Here is a 17,174-nt window from a genome sequence, read left to right as displayed (position 1 = left end):
TACTGTTACTAATATCATCCGATACAGTATTAAGTATCCATGTAATAACCATATCATTGACGCGTTTCCAATGCGGAAACAAGACTGAAGTAGCAAGAGGAGCAACATATGAACCATTAACAATCACAAGTTTATTCTTAGCAGAAAGAGCAATTTGCATAGATCGTTTCCAGCTTGCAAAATTATCAGATTTAGTAAGCTTTTTGGAAATGAGAATCATACCAGGTTGATCGTTATTGTGCAAAAACAACGGATGTGTATTGTTATTGATACTCAAAACATCATCATCAGCAACATTATGATCAACATTATGATTATCAGTAGTAGGAGGCGTGCTTATTTGAGAGGATCAATTATTAGTGGAGACGACATGAGCGAAGCTCTGACGTTGTGAAGACGAAGCCATCACTCAGAGGAAATCAACAATTGGAGATGAAACTCGATCGATCAAAGATGAAACCCTAGAAATGTGAAAAATGAGCTCGAAAACAGAAAATTGATGGTGAAAAATGCGGAAATAGCTCTGATACCATCTAAAGTTATGGATTAAAACCTAAAACGCCATTGAAACAAGCTCTGAATCACATAGATATAAGATAGGGGATGAAGATAATACGCAACTAAATTGTATACACACAGAATGTGTAAGCAAAGTTTGTTACAAGCGAAATGTTTACAGCAAGAAAAAGTAGTCCACAAGTAGTAGGCCTGAAGTCTATATATACGCAAAAGTCAACAACAAATTGACCTTTACTTAACAGCAAAATAACAGTAAAATAACTGAATAACCACCATGTGGTTTAACATAGATCATTCCCGGCCCGAAAGGTCAACAGCTTAAATCTGGTTGTCGGGTTCCTGTAAATTCAATGCGCATGTTTCATTTTCTTTCTTTTTTTTTTTGCTAAATTAAAATTTTATAAAAGGAAGAAAAGAAAACAACGGGAGCAGTCCAACAGAATGTAGTAAACAAGCTCACCACCAAAAGCACGACTGCAAGGGCCTAACAATCATGTCAACAGGACAAACTAACCACTAGCTAGTCATTGAGTCTAATATAATAATCTTACAACTGAGTGGTCGTTTTTAACATGATTTTTAAAGCTATTACAAGTAAACAAATTTTCTCGCATCTTGATCTTCATTTTGCTTAGCAACTGAACAGTAGCAATATCTTTTCCCCTGCTGTGAATACGTCTGTTCTTTTCCAGCCAAATTTCGTATATCACAATAGAAATAAAAAGCCATCCAATCTGTTGTTCCACCCGAGGGTGCCTACCAAGCATGAAATTTCCACTTTGACAGTCTACCAATTTATGAGATGTGGAAACAAGACTGCCTCATAAAACAAGATCAGCATAAGGGCAATCAGTGAACACATGAGCACTGGTCTCTTCAGTACATCTGCATAAAACACACTTATCATCCACAGTCCAACCAAACATCTTCATTCTATCTTTTGTGAGGAGACGACCTTGTAAAGCAAGCCACATGAAAAAACTGCATTTTGTAATTGACTTCAAGTGCCAAACAACTTGGACCCAAAGTTTAGGAGTACCCACAGTTCGAATAGAATTCCAAATCAGAGATACATTAACTTTTTTGTTACCCCTCCATAAAACAGCATCATCGGGACCTATCCGAACCATCTGCAGCAAGTTACAAAGCTCAATAATATGAATACGATACGATGGGAGGGAAATCCATGAACCATTGACCAGAAATTCCTTGATTCGAGCAGAAGAATTAGAGCGTGTCAATGAAACAATAGATTCACTAAAACGAGATATCATAGATCTTTTTCTAAGCCAAGGGTCACACCACATAAAGAAATTCGAATGTGCACCAACAGAGAAATCCAAATAATTAAGAGCTTCAGACCTGAGGTTGAGGATTTGACGAATTGCCCAAGGAGTACCACAATTAGGCTTAACAGACCATATAGATTTCCCACGTAAAAAACAAGTATGGATCCAACGAATCCATAATGATTCAGCATTCGGATTAGAGGCACGCCAGACCTGGAATAAAATAGCAGCTCTATTACGCTCAACCAAATTACTAAGCCCCAAACCACCTTCATTTTTCGGAATGCAACAATCGTGCCAAGAAACTTTGTGGTGACAACTACCATCTTTCTTGCCCCCTATAGGAATTTAGCAAATAAACTCTGAATTTTTGTTAAAACACACTTTGTCAGGAATAAGTATGATGCCCAGAAGTTTTGAATACCAAACAGAACAGTCTTCAGGAGTTGTAAATGGCCAGAAAACCGAAGGAACCCATTAGTCCAAGAATCAATTTTGTTACAAAGACGCTGAATCAAGAAATTACAGTCATGCAGCCTCACTTTAGAAGTGATTATAGGGAGACCCAAATACTTCAAGGGAAAGGTGCCAGACTGAAATCCCGTCAAATTAAGAGTATTAGAGATGACTTGTGGCTCCACATTGCAGAAAAACATGACACTCTTATGGGGGTTAGGGCGAAGACCAGAACAGCTAGAAAATTTAGTAATGCACTGCATCATAGCACGAATTGACCCATCATCTCCTCTACAAAACAATAACAGATCATCAGCAAACATAAGATGATGAAGCTGCAACTCTTTCGTACGCCAATGATTCGAAAAGACATCATTGTTATTCAAGCCCTTCTTTAAGTAAGCAGTCAAGACCTCCATACAGATAACAAAGAGATACAGCGATAACGGATCGCCTTGCCGTAATCCCATTTTGTTTTTAAAGAAACCTTCGATTGAGCCATTGATTTTCAAGGATGACATACTGGTGGTTATGTATACTCTAAGCCAGGAAATAAAACGCTGAGGAAACCCCATTCTCTCCAGAGCTTCAAATAAAAAACCCCAATTGATTTATCAAAAGCTTTCTGAATATCTAGTTTGAACACACATCTGGAGGCTCCGAGTTGATGTGATATCCTCTGCAAAGAGCCTGAGTCAACATAATATTATCACCAATATTTCGACCCGGAATAAATACACATGTTCCATTTTCAGTGCAAGTGATGCAGTAAGAGGACCACATATCCATTGTGTACCGGTTAGAAGCCACTTTTAAACCATGTAAACTTGGGCAAATAATATGTGTGTCGTGTCGTGTGTTTGTTCTCGGCCTTGTTGTTCAATATGTACTATTATAAATGCTTTCTTGATGGCATCTGAACTTTGCTATGTGCATGACGATTATGTGCACACGAGTCACAAGAATGCAGATAGAATTCTGATCAGGTGCCATGTGAATATTATCAGATGATTAAACTGTAGTACCATATTAGTTACCTAGATACGATTGTCACTGTTGTTTTTTGTTTGAGCACCTACGTTTTGATGTCTTATTGGTTCTCTGCACCATATTTGTCTTCACTTTCAAACAATGAAATGGATGAGAGCCTGTCAAATAAAAATGATACTTGTTTTGTCCTATTCATTTTTATACATTTTTTTTTGGAATGTCCGTTCAATTATATACATTCTATAAAATTTTGTAATATAAAAATTAACTACATCTACGGCTTTCTTCCAATACACTCATTTTATAAACTAAATATTCGTTGGTCCCACCGCTTTATTTAATTTTTTATATCAACCTCATCATCACTCCATGTACTGGTGGTATATAAAATGATCAAAACTCATAAATATTAAAATATCTAAACATATCATACCAATATAACAATTTTATACCTGTTAACACTTTGAAAGATATGAGTAATCAGATCTCTACCTAATGACCAAGAGGTGACTTCTTTTTACTACAATTAGGGCAAACAGCCCTAATCTCGGGGCTTGTTATGGGCCACCTTTCGGTGTCCATAGGAGTAATTGCAAGAAAGTAGAGCTAAATGTATGTACACAACAAGCTAGTATCTGGTATATAATTAATAGAGCAGAAGATGGTTGTAAATTGTGTCTGATTGGTAGGTGTTGGATTTATATAGGTATAGACGTATGACGTATCTTTCATGAAGCTCCATTATTTGATTTCTCTGAAAAGATCAATATCCTATAGTTTTGCATGTACAATAATTAATACATATGCTCGTCAGTCATCACTCTCCTCTCTGTCTATAAATGTCATGCTTTCCAAATTGAAGATGTACCCATATGAACCACTGACTTTTGCTGAGAAGTAGTAAGAATTGTAAGAGAAAGCAAGCAGAGCATGGCTACTAAACCAGGCGTTTTGACCGACTGGCCATGGACATTCCTTGGGAACTACAAGGTCTCTCTCTCTCTCTCTCTCTCTCTCTCTCTCTCTCTCTCTCTCTCTCTCTCTCTCTCTCTCTGTCTCTCTCTCTCTCTCTCTCTCTCTCTCTCTCTCTCTCTCTCTCTCTCTCCCTCTCTCCCTCTCTCCCTCTCCCTCTCCCTCTCCCTCTCTCTCTCTCTCCCCCCCTCTCTCCCTCTCTCCCTCATACAGGTACTATATATGGAGGTTATAGTAATTACGTGTACTTGTTGCAGTATATTGTAATGGCTCCATGGGTGGTTCACAGCGTATACTCGTACATTGCCAAGGACGAGCGTGAAAGAGACTTGACAAACTTTCTCATATTACCTATTCTCCTTTGGAGAATGCTTCACAACCAGATATGGATTTCTTTTTCTCGCTACCGAACAGCCAAAGGGAACAATCGAATTGTTGACAAAACTATCGAATTCGAGCAGGTTGATAGGGAAAGAAACTGGTAATTTCACGTCCAATCTTTGCCTATAACAGTTGTCAAATAACAAAAAAACAGTTGATTAGATGTGTGAAAGTTTAAGAATTTATATCTTTTCTATATTGTTTTGGTAGATGTTCGATTTTCCAAAAATCGTCAAAAATAAGTGAGGGCAAGTTTGTGGTATGCAAGTGACAAATATTTATCGTAAAATTGGGAGTTGGTTTTATCAAGACCGGCATAAATTTTGATGTCTATTTTGGAAAATGCTTGGTGCACATAATTGTGTACATAATAACATGTGATGTGTTTTAATTGGTATGGTCCCATGTATTTACATCAGCAACTCCAATTAAAATTCACCACATCAATTGCTACATCATTATGTACAAAGAAATTCTCCGTACACCATTTTGTACAGCCAGCACTACTCTATCATTTTATCCAATTATTCTAAAATGTGAAGGTCTTCGGTACTAGGATCAATATTCTAACATTATATATGTTGTTCTATTTATTATATATGTTGTTTTGTATATATATTATTTTATTTTTATTATTGTTTTACAGGTTTGCTTCACGAACTAAATTTTTTTGGGTATATTAAATCAGTGTCTAAGTAAAGATTATACGAGTGAGACAGAGATCAGGAGGAAAAAATTGGTGCATCTTAAATGAGATTCTGTGATGTAGTAAGAATAGTTAGTTTTTGACTTGATTCATTTATGGATATGAAACAGGGATGATCAGATTTTGTTTAATGGAACACTGTTTTATCTGGGAAACCTGACACTGAAAGGAGGTTCAAATCTTCCTTTTTGGAGGACAGAGGGCGTAATTATCGCGATCTTGCTCCATGCTGGTCCTGTCGAGTTCATCTATTACTGGCTCCACAGGGCTCTACACCACCACTACCTCTACTCCCGCTATCATTCTCATCATCATTCCTCTATTGTTACTGAGCCTATTACATGTAAGTCTCTTCCTCTATTTTATGCAGGAGAAATCCATTAATGTTTTGAGGATATTTCAGCTTAATTAGTTGGGCAATATGTGGCATTTAGTCGGAGAAATGCTAGATATCCAAAAAAATTTCCACAATGCTGAGTTGTCAATACATAATGGTAACTTTCTTATTAATAACATGGACGTGCGTGCATAGATATGCGCCCCAAATTAAAATTTTGCCATGTGTTATATCACATCATTTGGTAAATATTTGGGAAATTTATTTGAGATACCTAGCACTTTATTTGAGATACCTAGCACTGTTCTTTAGTCGGTATATTGTAGCGGAATACAGATTGCATGTTATGAGAACTGACCTAGAATATATATCTCGATCGGGGCCAGAAAATTCCCCATATAGTAGCGGAATACAGATTGCATGTTATGAGAACCGAACTAGCATATATATCTCGATCGGGGCCAGAAATCCCCCCCCCCCCCCCCCCCCCAAATTTTTTTCAAGACTAAATTAAACTGGGATGTATTTAGGCTACCCATGTTGTATACTTGTATTATACAAGTGTTGCTTTTGTTTTTCGAAACTGTATAAATGTTACTTTCAACAAAACCATAAGATCTCATTCCAAGTTTAACGAAGAAGTACAGAAAGAGCTGGCGATCCCAACCAATTTTAAATGCAACCACAATCCTGCTCATAGTATTTAATTTTGTGAACCAAAAGCATCTAAAATTGCTATCAAGGTCACTAACGTGTTTGTGTTTGGGTTGTGCATGCAGCTGTGGTTCATCCATTTGCAGAACATATCTCCTATTTTACGCTGTTTGCAATACCATTATTGACGACTACATTGACTGAGACAGCCTCAATTGCTTCGTTCGTTGGTTACATTACTTATATAGATTTTATGAATAATTTGGGACATTGCAATTTCGAGCTTATTCCCAGGAGGCTCTTCTCAATCTTCCCTCCTCTCAAGTACCTCATGTATACTCCATCGTAAGTACCTCTCTTCTTTTATATGTGCACCATAACAAAGAGGATATTAGAAGAACTTTCTGGCCAACAAAAATATATTATCTCGGAATTAAGTGAAATATACAAACAAAAGTATGCGCAGGAAGTATAATATCCAACATGTTAACCAAACAATTTTTTTGTTACTTCCCCGCAGAGCAAAGACAAGAAATAGAAGTCACCATAGAAAATTACTTCCCTTATCATTACCAAACAAGCACTCAGAAATATAAGACATGTTAGAGTGTCTTTAATACTATTTTAGTTTGTCTCTTAAATATAATATATATATTATACAATTAGTTAGTGCAATATTAAAAGTGTAAACTCAAAAAATGCTCGATAATGATACGGTATTTCATATTTTATTTATACTGAAACTAGAAGAGGAGTAAAATTTTTTTATAATTTTTTTATTAATAAAAATTAAGAGTCATGTGGATGCTTTTAAAATAGAGGGGAGATAAGAAACTCGTAAATTTATACAGTGGTTTGATAGTCAGAGCTCTAGTTAAACCAATACTATATCATTTTTCTACTTAGAACTCATACAGGGAGTCTTAACTCTTAAGTAGGCTCTTGGCTAAAATCAATAATGAAATTCTATTAAACATTATTTCTAAAGAGCTTTCTAAATTAGGCATCTCCTCTTCTTTTCCATTTCCAAATTTTTGCTTCTTTGTTTCTTCTCATGTATATTTAATTTTTATCATTAGCTTAAATAATCTTTAGGTTGGTCAAAATTTTCACTTTTTAGTCAGGTGAATGAGACACTAAATATGTGTTTCTGTGTTGTGTCGTGTCTGGTGTTCAAGTGTCCATCCTAGCAGGCGAAACAGAAAAACTGGATTAACATACTTACTATCAATTGATATAACTTGATTATTTTACTTTGGTAATTAAGCATACATATCATTATATGCAATGCCGTAGTTCATTGTAGAATGAATCTACACACAAGAATAATACTACGTTGAGGCAATAGAATATGTATTTCAAGAATTTTAGTATATGTACTCTTATGTTCTTCCTCAACAGGTTTCATTCGCTGCATCACACCCAATTCCGATCCAATTACTCCCTATTCATGCCATTCTATGATTACATTTATGGCACCATGGACCAGTCTACAGACACATTATACGAAAATTCACTTAGAAGGGCAGAGGAGTCCCCAAATGTGGTTCATTTGACACATCTAACGACACCCGAGTCCATCTACCATCTTCGCCTTGGATTTGCCTCTCTGGCATCTAAACCCCTGTCCACTTCACATAATTGGTACATGCGGTTGATGTGGCCTGTGACACTGTGGTCCATGATGGTTACATGGTTCTGCGGGCGGTCATTTGTTGTTGAGAGGAATGTTTTTAAGACGCTTAAGTTACAGACATGGGCTATTCCAAGATACAGCATACAAGTATGTCTATATTTAACTAGCTAGCTCATATAATTATCTATTTGATCTTGGGGACCGAGTAATTTAATGATTTGGTATGTTTATTGCAGTATTCTTTACTTAGACAAAGAGCAAAGATCAATAGCCTAATTGAGGAAGCTATACTTGAGGCAGAGGAGAAAGGAACCAGAGTGTTAACTCTTGGCCTACTTAATCAGGCAAGTTCTGTTTACTGTGGTATATAATTAGGTCGATATTTTAATGAATTCTGGTCGATATAAGGCTGTGTTAATTATTTAAGTACAATGTGTAGGGAGAGGAGGTGAATAGAAATGGAGAGCTCTTCATAAGAAGGCATCCTCAGCTAAAAGTGAAGTTGGTGGATGGGAGTAGCCTGGCAGTTGCTGTAGTGCTCAATAACATTCCGAAGGGAACAACTAAAGTTTCCCTTAGAGGCAATTTATCCAAGGTCTGCTGTTCAGTTGCTATTGTCTTGTGTCAAAGGGGCATTCAGGTAATACTTCCACTGTTATGTTTGTATTTCTTTATGCACCCGAAGGAATTTTTTATTTATTTATTTAATTTTCTAATGAAATTCATAAATGGGTTGCACTAGGTATCCGTTTCTGATGAAGATGACTATATAATGCTTAAAGAAAAATGCAGCACTGAAGTTCAGAATAATTTAACCCTTTCAAGAGATTTTTCCCAAAAGGTAACATAATGTACTATATGAAAATCTTGATTCTTAGTACCTCAATTGACATGTAGTGGCTATAAATTTGAGATATTAATTTTTGAAGATATGGCTGGTTGGAGAAGGAGTGGGAAAAGCTGAACAGATGAAGGCATCAAAAGGAACATTATTTATTCCCGTCTCTCAGTTTCCTCTCCAGAAATTGCGTAAAGATTGCTTTTACCATTACACTCCTGCAATGTCTACCCCGAAGCATCTGGAGAACCTAGACTCATGTGAGGTAAGAATATATTAATTGGGACAAAATCTTCTGGTAGCTAAATTAGATAGTGAGATAAAAAAAACTTATATCCTAAAGCTGTGAGTAATGTTGCTGTGCCAGAATTGGTTACCGAGGAGGGTAATGAGTGCATGGCGCATAGCTGGGATAGTTCATGCATTAGAAGGCTGGGATGTTCATGAATGTGGACACATGATGTTCAGCATTGAGAAAATTTGGCAAGCTACTCTTCAACATGGATTTCGTCCAATTGCAATGCCGACTGATGCAAGCAAGAAGCTGTAAGCGCAACAGCAGAAATCTGGTTGATCCGTTTCTGATAATTTACATTTGAAAGTAACACATGCAGGAAGCTCTTTATCGCTAGTTGGCTGTAATGGATACCAGTATCCTTATTTTTAGCATCAATATAATTTTGTATTCAAACTTAATTAAATTCGGACAAGTTATATGTGTTTGGTGTGGTTATTCCCAACCTTTGTTGTTGTGTATTTACTATCAGAAATGTAACGAGCCATTCTATTGATTAGCTCTAAAGAGCATATATATGGCTCTTAATAAGTTTGTATATTTTTAAGGGTGTCAACTCCAACGTTTTGTTTATGTTCATCTTTATTCTGTAGTATTTTAATAATATAAGAATTAAAAAAGAGAGAAATGTAATGGATGAGCAGGAGATGATGAATTTTTATCACGGATTAAATCTCAAAGTGCTCACTGAAGTGAAGGGTTGGTACCAAATTAGTCATCAAACTTAACGCGATATCGCTTGAATCATTAAAGTCAAAATAAATATCAAAGAAATACCTCAAATATGCTCGAGAACTAAAAATTATTTTTACGGAATTCTATACATTATTCTTGAATGCTACTACAATCAAATTAATGAAAAGTTATGAATTCTAGTATATTAGATAATATAGTGAGATTTTTAAAATTTGTCTACTAATTATTTTTATTTAAATAAAAAAAATAACTATAAAATTAAAACTAAATAGTAGATTAATTTTTTAAAATCTTACTATATCATCGAAAATACTAGAATTCATCACTTTTCATTTGGTTGTAGTAGCATTCAAGAAAAATGTATAGAACTCCACAAAAACAATTTTTAGTTCTCGAGAACATATTTTGAGGTATTTGTTTGATATTTATTTTGACTTTAGTGATTAAAGCGATACCTCAATAAGTTTGATGACTAATTTGATAACAACTCTTCACTTTAGTGATCACTTTGAGATTTAACTCATTTATATTAATAGAAATAAGTTAAGATCCATGTGGAAGATCTAACTGTTGGTTCTGTCCCGAATTCCTAAATAAGTTAAGAATCCTAATCAGAGAAGGTACCATATTTATGATAATTGAGGTAATCTGATTCTTGGTAGAATATTAATTGTGGATGGATTTCTATCCACGATAAGAAAAGATGGTAATTATCATAAATAGGATTTAAAGTAAATCAGGATTAGAATATTTCGGGTGCCTATAAATATAGTTATTTGTAGGAGTTTTCTGTATTGCAAAAGTTAGAGAGTTGTGTGAGGGATACATAAGAGAGAACTTTTGTGATCAAGTTGAGGGGTGTGTATACAAGAGTGTTGAGTGAGGGAGCGACTACAATCTTGTAATACATTCATATTTAGTGGATTGGTGGTTTTACCCTCCCTCAAGGGGTTTCCACGTTAATAATTTTTGTTCTCTACTTTCGTGCTTGTAATTGTGTTTGATTAACGTCAATTATAGTGGATGCGATCCTAACAAACTGGTATCAAGAGCTCAGGTTCGAGGAGTAGATTCAACGTTAAAGAGGAGGCAATCATGAAGTAGGCTGTTTGCGTTGTTAGTTGGTCTTGAGTTGATTTTTTGGCTTGATGGAGGATCCGAAATCGTTGAGGATTGATGCACCCAAGCGTGATGGGAAGACGGATTTCACTATATGGCAATTAATCGTCAAGGATGTGTTAATTCAACAAGGACTTGATGATGCCTTGAAGAGACGAAGCCAAAAGAGATGAGTGATACAGATTGGGCAAATATCCAGAAGAGAGCGGCGAGCATAATCAGGCTGGCACTTGCACCTGATGTGAGATATAACGTGTTGAAGGAGTCGACACCTAAGGAGATATGGGACAAGTTAGCAAGCATATACGCTTCAAAGTCGTTGACCAACCGACTTTATTTGAAGATGGAGTTGTACTCTTTAAAACTGGATGAAGAAGGTAATCTCCATGATCACATTAGTTGTTTTAATCAGCTGGTATGTCATCTAGCTAATATTGATGAGCTGATGAAAGACGAGGAACAAGTTCTGTTGCTGTTGTCATCATTATTGATGTCCTTCAAATATATTAAATAGACGTTGTTAATGGGGAGGACATCTCGTGCGCTTGATGATGTGTTAAAGGCGTTAAGAGATAATGAGAGGATGACAACGGATGTTGTTTCTCAAAGTGGTGAGACGATTTTGGTTGTCCAAAGTACTAAAAAGGGAGGAGTCGCACGCGCAATGACCCGCAAGGAAGGAGTAAATCTCCGCCGAGTAATTGAGGTAATCTCATCCCGAATTCCTAAATAAGTTAAGAATCGTAACTGGAGAAGGTATATTATTTATGATAATTGAGGTAATCCGATTCTTGGTAAAATATTAATTGTGGAAGGATTTCTATCCAAGATAGGAAAAGATGGTAATCAACATAAATAGGATTTGAAGTAAATTAGGATTAGAATATTTGAGGTGCCTATAAACATAGTTATTTGTAAGAATTTTATGTATTGCACAAGTTAGATAGTTGTGTGAGAGATACACAAGAGAGGACTTTTGTGATCAAATTGAGGGGTGTGTATACAAGAGAGTTGAGTGAGGGAGCGACTCCAATCTTGTAATACATTCATATTTAGTGGATTGGTGGTTTTAGCCTCCCTTCAGGGGTTTTCATGTTAATTATTTGTGTTCTTTACTTTCGTAACTGTAATTGTGTTTGATTAACGTCAATTTATAATGGATGCGATCCTAACACTAACAAGAGGAGAGAGAAAGTCTCTTAAATTTACAAAGAGCCTTGGAGAGTCTCTTGGAGCTCTATTTCAATCGAGACTCTTTATTTTTCTACTTAAGAGCTCATATATAGAGAGAGCCTCTTGGACATGCTTAGCAAGTTGAGAAATATGCATGTGAGATGATGTGATGGTAGCATAATAGAGTTAATATAGTTAGCATATGATATTTAGCTTAGGCTAGAAGGAATATGTGCATATTTGCATGTTTTAAATTAGAAAGTTCTTTTAGAAAAATAAAAAATCCAGAAGTGAACTACAAAGAAAAGTAATAAGAATACTTAAATCATAAAATATGTCAATGATAAAAATAATAAAGTAGGTTTATTTGTTATAGATTTTGGAATATATATAAGTGGGCAGTGTGGAGACATTGAGAAGTAAGAAATGGGGAGGAGTTGGAAAAGTGGTGTTTCAGAGCATTACATGTTGGAAAATGTGGGGTTTTTCCTCACATTGTTATGTCAATTTTGAGTCACATATTTGAGTAACGATTGTTGTGTGCGCACAACGAGTGGCGCTTTGAGCGCGTTCTCCTCCGGGAGATCTTTCCAAGACACTTTGAATCACTCAGAATGACTAAGAGATGAATGAGATTATAGTATCCAAAATTGGTCTCTTGGAAGTGGAAAAATGAGGAATGTGTTAGAAGTCCCACATTGATATTGCAAACGAGAATACTTGGCTTTATATAGCAAAACACTTATGGAGTGTTCACATGTGTTACCAATGTATTGCTCCAACACCCACGTGCGACCTGCGGACACGCATGCGGTAAAATCTTGGCCCGAATAATCACATACTAGTTTTGAGGAATTTTATTTTCCACTGGGTTTGGGCTCAATTATGATATGCTAGATTAGAACATGTAAATAATGACACTTTACGAAGATTAAGTGCAAAATAATACATACCAAAACTAACTATCGATTCAAAACATAAGTGTGAAACTTGTGTTGAGTCAAAATTAACGATATCATCATTTAAACGTATTGAAAGAAACACTGAAGTACTAGAACTAATGCATAGTGATATATGTGATTTAAAATTGGCTCCAACAAGAGGCGGATACAAGTATTTTATTACATTCATAGATGATTGTACAGAATACTGCTATGTATATTTGTTGAAAAGCAAAGATGAAGCTATAGATAAATTTAAAATCTATAAGGAAGAAGTTGAGAGACAACAAATTGAGAAAATCAAAACCATACGTAGCGATCGTGGAGGTGAATATGTTGAACCATTTGGGGAATTCTGTTCACAACATGGTATAATCCGTGAGTTCACTGCACCATACTCCCCTAAATCAAATGGAGTGGCTGAGAGGAAGAATCGCACTCTCGAGGAGATGACGAATGCGATGTTACTAAGCTCTAGACTTCCGCAATCGATGTGGGGGGAAGCCATCTTAAGCGTGAATAGTATTTTAAATATTACGATGCGCAAGAATAAAGATTTGAGTCCTTATGAAATATGAGAAAAAGAAACCGAGTTACAAACAGCTGAAAGTGTGGGGGTGCCTTGCAAAGTTACTGATCCCTACACCTAAGAAGGTGAAGATAGGTCCAAAAACCGTGGATTGTATCTTCATCGGATATCTTCCACATAGTACTGCATATCGGTTTCTTGTTCATGATTCTAAGATTCAAAAGAATACTATTTTGGAATCAAGGAATGCCTCATTCTTTGAGACTACGTTTTCTTGTAATCCATGAAACGAGCACCCTACGACATCTAAACGAACTCATGAATCAATAGATGATAAAAATGAGAATGATGAAAGTGAAGACGAAAATGTGGGGGGTTGTGAGGAGGAGCAAAAGACAACGGTCATATATGGGTCTGACTTCATGACCTATTTACTCGAGAATGGTGATCCGAAAGCCTATATACATCACTTTGACAACACTGCCAGTCTGAAAATATAAATTTCTACATTTTTTTCATGAACATCTAATAATCCCACAACCTTTTCTCAAGAATATGGTCAAAAACAATTAACGAAATCAACCACACCGAGTGCTGAGTGCTAATTAATGAAAGCTGAGTGCAAATAGTCCTGTATATAGGACGAAGTAGTCAGTTTCATTTATTAATATGGTTTCAGACTAATGTCCGGGAGCCCATTACGTACTGTTGCTTATGCTTATGCACTATAATCTGAAAGTTGTGTATTACATTAAAAGAATAAATATTTTGTAATATATCCAAATTCGTCAGAGTAAAATTGAACTGATCAGATTGCCATAACTGCTATACCCACAAATGCACAAAGCACATAGGATTCTTTCAAATGAAGAAATAGGCATTTTGCTGAATAATGTAAGCTTTCATGGCAGTTTGGTAGTTTGGTCAGTCTACCCGTGAGGACTGAAAAGGTCTCAATCGATGATTTACTATAAGTACAAAGATGCCGAATACATTGAAGTGGATGGAAAGCGATACAAATTTTCTTATAAAATGTACCTAAATAATTAAGAGCACAAATGTTCATACATCAAGGTATAGTTGAAACCTTTTCCTGCAGTTTCAAAGGATGGCTTCAAATCCAGGGTTGCTCACTGACTGGCCATGGAAGAAACTTGGTGGCTTTAAGGTACTCCTCAAATCCTTATCCAAAATTAATATATTAAAATTTTCGAGTTCTATACTTTTACATTTTTTTTAATCTTGATTCATGTTTACTTGTGTGTGCGTGTGTAGGTGTTGAGTTTCTTTTTTTCTTCTTCTTAATTTCTTGTATTTTTAACTGTGCAATATGTAACTGTTGTGAAGTATGGGATTTTGGCGCCATTGGTTGCACATAGCTTGTACTCTTTGCTACTCAAGAGAAAGCTGAAAGAGATGTTACCAACTTCCTTGTCCTCCCGTTTCTCTTGTCACGAATGATCCACGCTCAGTTTTGGACTTTACTCTCCCGACGCAAAACAGCCAACATGAGGAACAGGATAACTGATAAGGAAATTCCGTTTGATCAGTTCGTCAGGGAAATGGATTGGTAAGTGGTCCAATCCATAAATTTTCTGTACACAGATTTTTTCGAATTTTTAAACCTGTACCTGTGTGAAATGTTTGTTACGCGTATAAATTTGGACAGGGATGACCACATAGTGATGAACGGACTTGTGTTATATGCCGGGGGCTGGATCCTTCCTGGAGCTTCGAAACTGAGCATTTACAGAAGTGATGGCATCATAATTACCATTTTACTGCATGCCGGGCCTGTTGAGTTCGTATACTACTGGCTGCACAGAGCACTGCACCACCACTACCTCTACTCTCGATACCATTCTCACCACCATTCCTCCATTGTCACCGAGCCCATCTCATGTAACAACTTTAATTACTTGATTAGCATTTTTCATTATTATCTTAAAACAGAACTTGTACTTGATTACTTATAGTATGAACCATATTTATTCAACCATATATCTTGTGCATGGCAGCTGTAATTCATCCCTTTGCAGAGCACCTAGTCTATTTTCTGCTGTTTGGAGCACCTGTAACTGCCACAGTACTGAATGGAACAGCTTCAGTAGTATCGATCTTCGGATATATCACGTTTATTGATCTCATGAACTACGTGGGCCACTGCAACTTTGAGTTCATACCGCCTCGTGTCTTCTCCATATTTCCTCCATTCAAATTCATATTCTATACACCCTCGTAAGTTCAGACACACACAAACATATTTTAGAACAAAAATGAAAACGAATAATTTTATCTCAGTTAACAATCATTGTTTTAATTTAATATGTAAAAAACAGGTATCATTCCCTCCATCATACTCAATTCCGGACAAATTATGCATTATTCATGCCACTTTATGACTACATTTACGGAACCATGGATGAATGCAGCGACGCTTTGTTTGAAGCTTCAGCTAGACGCAAAGAAGTAATACCTGACGTAGTTCATCCTGCAATGTGAAGACTATATGGTATGCCTCTCTACCCAAACATCAATCATGGTTGCTTCAAACTTTGTAAAAGTCCATCAATCAATACTTGTGTCTTATTCCTCAGAATTCAGATGGATCATATCTTGAAGGATGCGTTTGATGGTTTAGTACTGTTTCGGTCAGTGAATAATGTGTTTCCAGTTGGTTTCGGATTGTTGGACCATTTGGTTTCCAACCTTCTACCTCACTCTAGTATCAATTCGCTAGCTGCGTTTAGACTCTTAATTATGAAACTTTATTCTGATGAAATGCAACAAACATATAATTTCTTGTTTATCTATCGCTTTGAGTTTATTTAATATATCCGTCGTAAATTCCAATACAAAAACGATATCGTTATCATGACTGGAACTTTTTAATTATTTTTTTTATTAAGAGAAAATAAGTGAATTTACGACGATTCTTTTTCCATCATAAAATCTTACGACCGAATCCAAATTTTCGTTGTAAGTTGAGCGAGTAGATCAAGCATAAGTTATCCTTCGTAAATGGGTATGTTTGTTGTATTGCTGATGAGTGTAAAGAGTGAAGTGAAACGTACTGAGTGCAATGCCTAGCAACGGACTAAATCCGTCCAACTTGTTTAAACTAACAAATGTCCTTCAGTTTAACTTCTAATTTTCTAATAGTGCATAAAATTTGACATTAAAATGTGGGGGGTTGTGAGAAGGAGCAAAAGACAACGATCAGAGAAATCCTATGGGTCTGACTTCATGACCTATTTGCTCGAGGAAGGTGATCCGAAAGCCTATATACATCACTTTGACAACACTACCAGTCTGCAAATATAAATTTCATACATTCTTTTTAATGAACATCTAATAATCCCACAACCTTTTCTCAAGAATATGGTCAAAAAAATTAATGTAATCAACCATTAATGAAAGCTGAGTGCAAATAGTCCTGTATATAGGACGAAGTATTCAGTTACATTTATTAATATGGTTTCAGACTAATGTCCGGGAGCCCATCACGTACTTTTGGTTATGCTTATGCACTATAATCTGAAAGTTGTGTATTACATTAAAAGAATAAATATTTTGTAATATATCCAAATTCGTCAAAGTAAAATTGAACAACTGATCAGATTGCCATAACTGCTATACCCAC

At 36.0% G+C, this 17,174-nt stretch overlaps 1 protein-coding gene and 1 pseudogene across 2 annotated transcripts; both read left to right on the top strand.

The window, feature by feature from the left end:
• The first annotated feature begins 4,052 nt into the window (after nt 1-4,052).
• Nucleotides 4,053-9,613, top strand: LOC108216902 (very-long-chain aldehyde decarbonylase CER1). 2 transcript variants are annotated; one of them, XM_064091236.1, is made up of 10 exons: nt 4,053-4,244; nt 4,484-4,707; nt 5,424-5,656; nt 6,430-6,649; nt 7,706-8,087; nt 8,177-8,284; nt 8,380-8,580; nt 8,683-8,781; nt 8,870-9,043; nt 9,146-9,613. In XM_064091236.1, the coding sequence occupies exons 1-10, from the start codon at nt 4,185-4,187 to the stop codon at nt 9,326-9,328; spliced, it is 1,884 nt and encodes a 627-aa protein (XP_063947306.1). In that variant the 5' UTR covers nt 4,053-4,184; the 3' UTR covers nt 9,329-9,613. The 2 variants fall into 2 exon arrangements, with proteins under 2 accessions (XP_063947306.1, XP_063947307.1); XM_064091237.1 differs by having other exon boundaries at nt 8,177-8,288; nt 8,384-8,580.
• Nucleotides 9,614-14,503: 4,890 nt separating this feature from the next.
• LOC108218144 (very-long-chain aldehyde decarbonylase CER1-like) lies at nt 14,504-16,340 on the top strand (annotated as a pseudogene).
• The last annotated feature ends 834 nt before the right edge of the window (nt 16,341-17,174 follow it).

Source organism: Daucus carota, chromosome 4 (genome assembly GCF_001625215.2).
Source record: "Daucus carota subsp. sativus chromosome 4, DH1 v3.0, whole genome shotgun sequence".
NCBI classification, from domain to species: domain Eukaryota; kingdom Viridiplantae; phylum Streptophyta; class Magnoliopsida; order Apiales; family Apiaceae; genus Daucus; species Daucus carota.
The sequence above is the reverse complement of the archived record's forward strand: the minus strand, read 5'-3'. Positions and strand labels throughout refer to the sequence as shown.

Excerpts from the sequence above, each read along its gene's own strand:
- LOC108216902 (XM_064091236.1), top strand. The coding sequence starts at position 4,185 with ATGGCTACTAAACCAGGCGTTTTGACCGACTGGCCATGGACATTCCTT. Across the intron at positions 8,285-8,379 it reads CTCTTGGCCTACTTAATCAG|GGAGAGGAGGTGAATAGAAA; the intron begins GCAAGTTCTGTT and ends TACAATGTGTAG. Across the intron at positions 9,044-9,145 it reads AGAACCTAGACTCATGTGAG|AATTGGTTACCGAGGAGGGT; the intron begins GTAAGAATATAT and ends TTGCTGTGCCAG.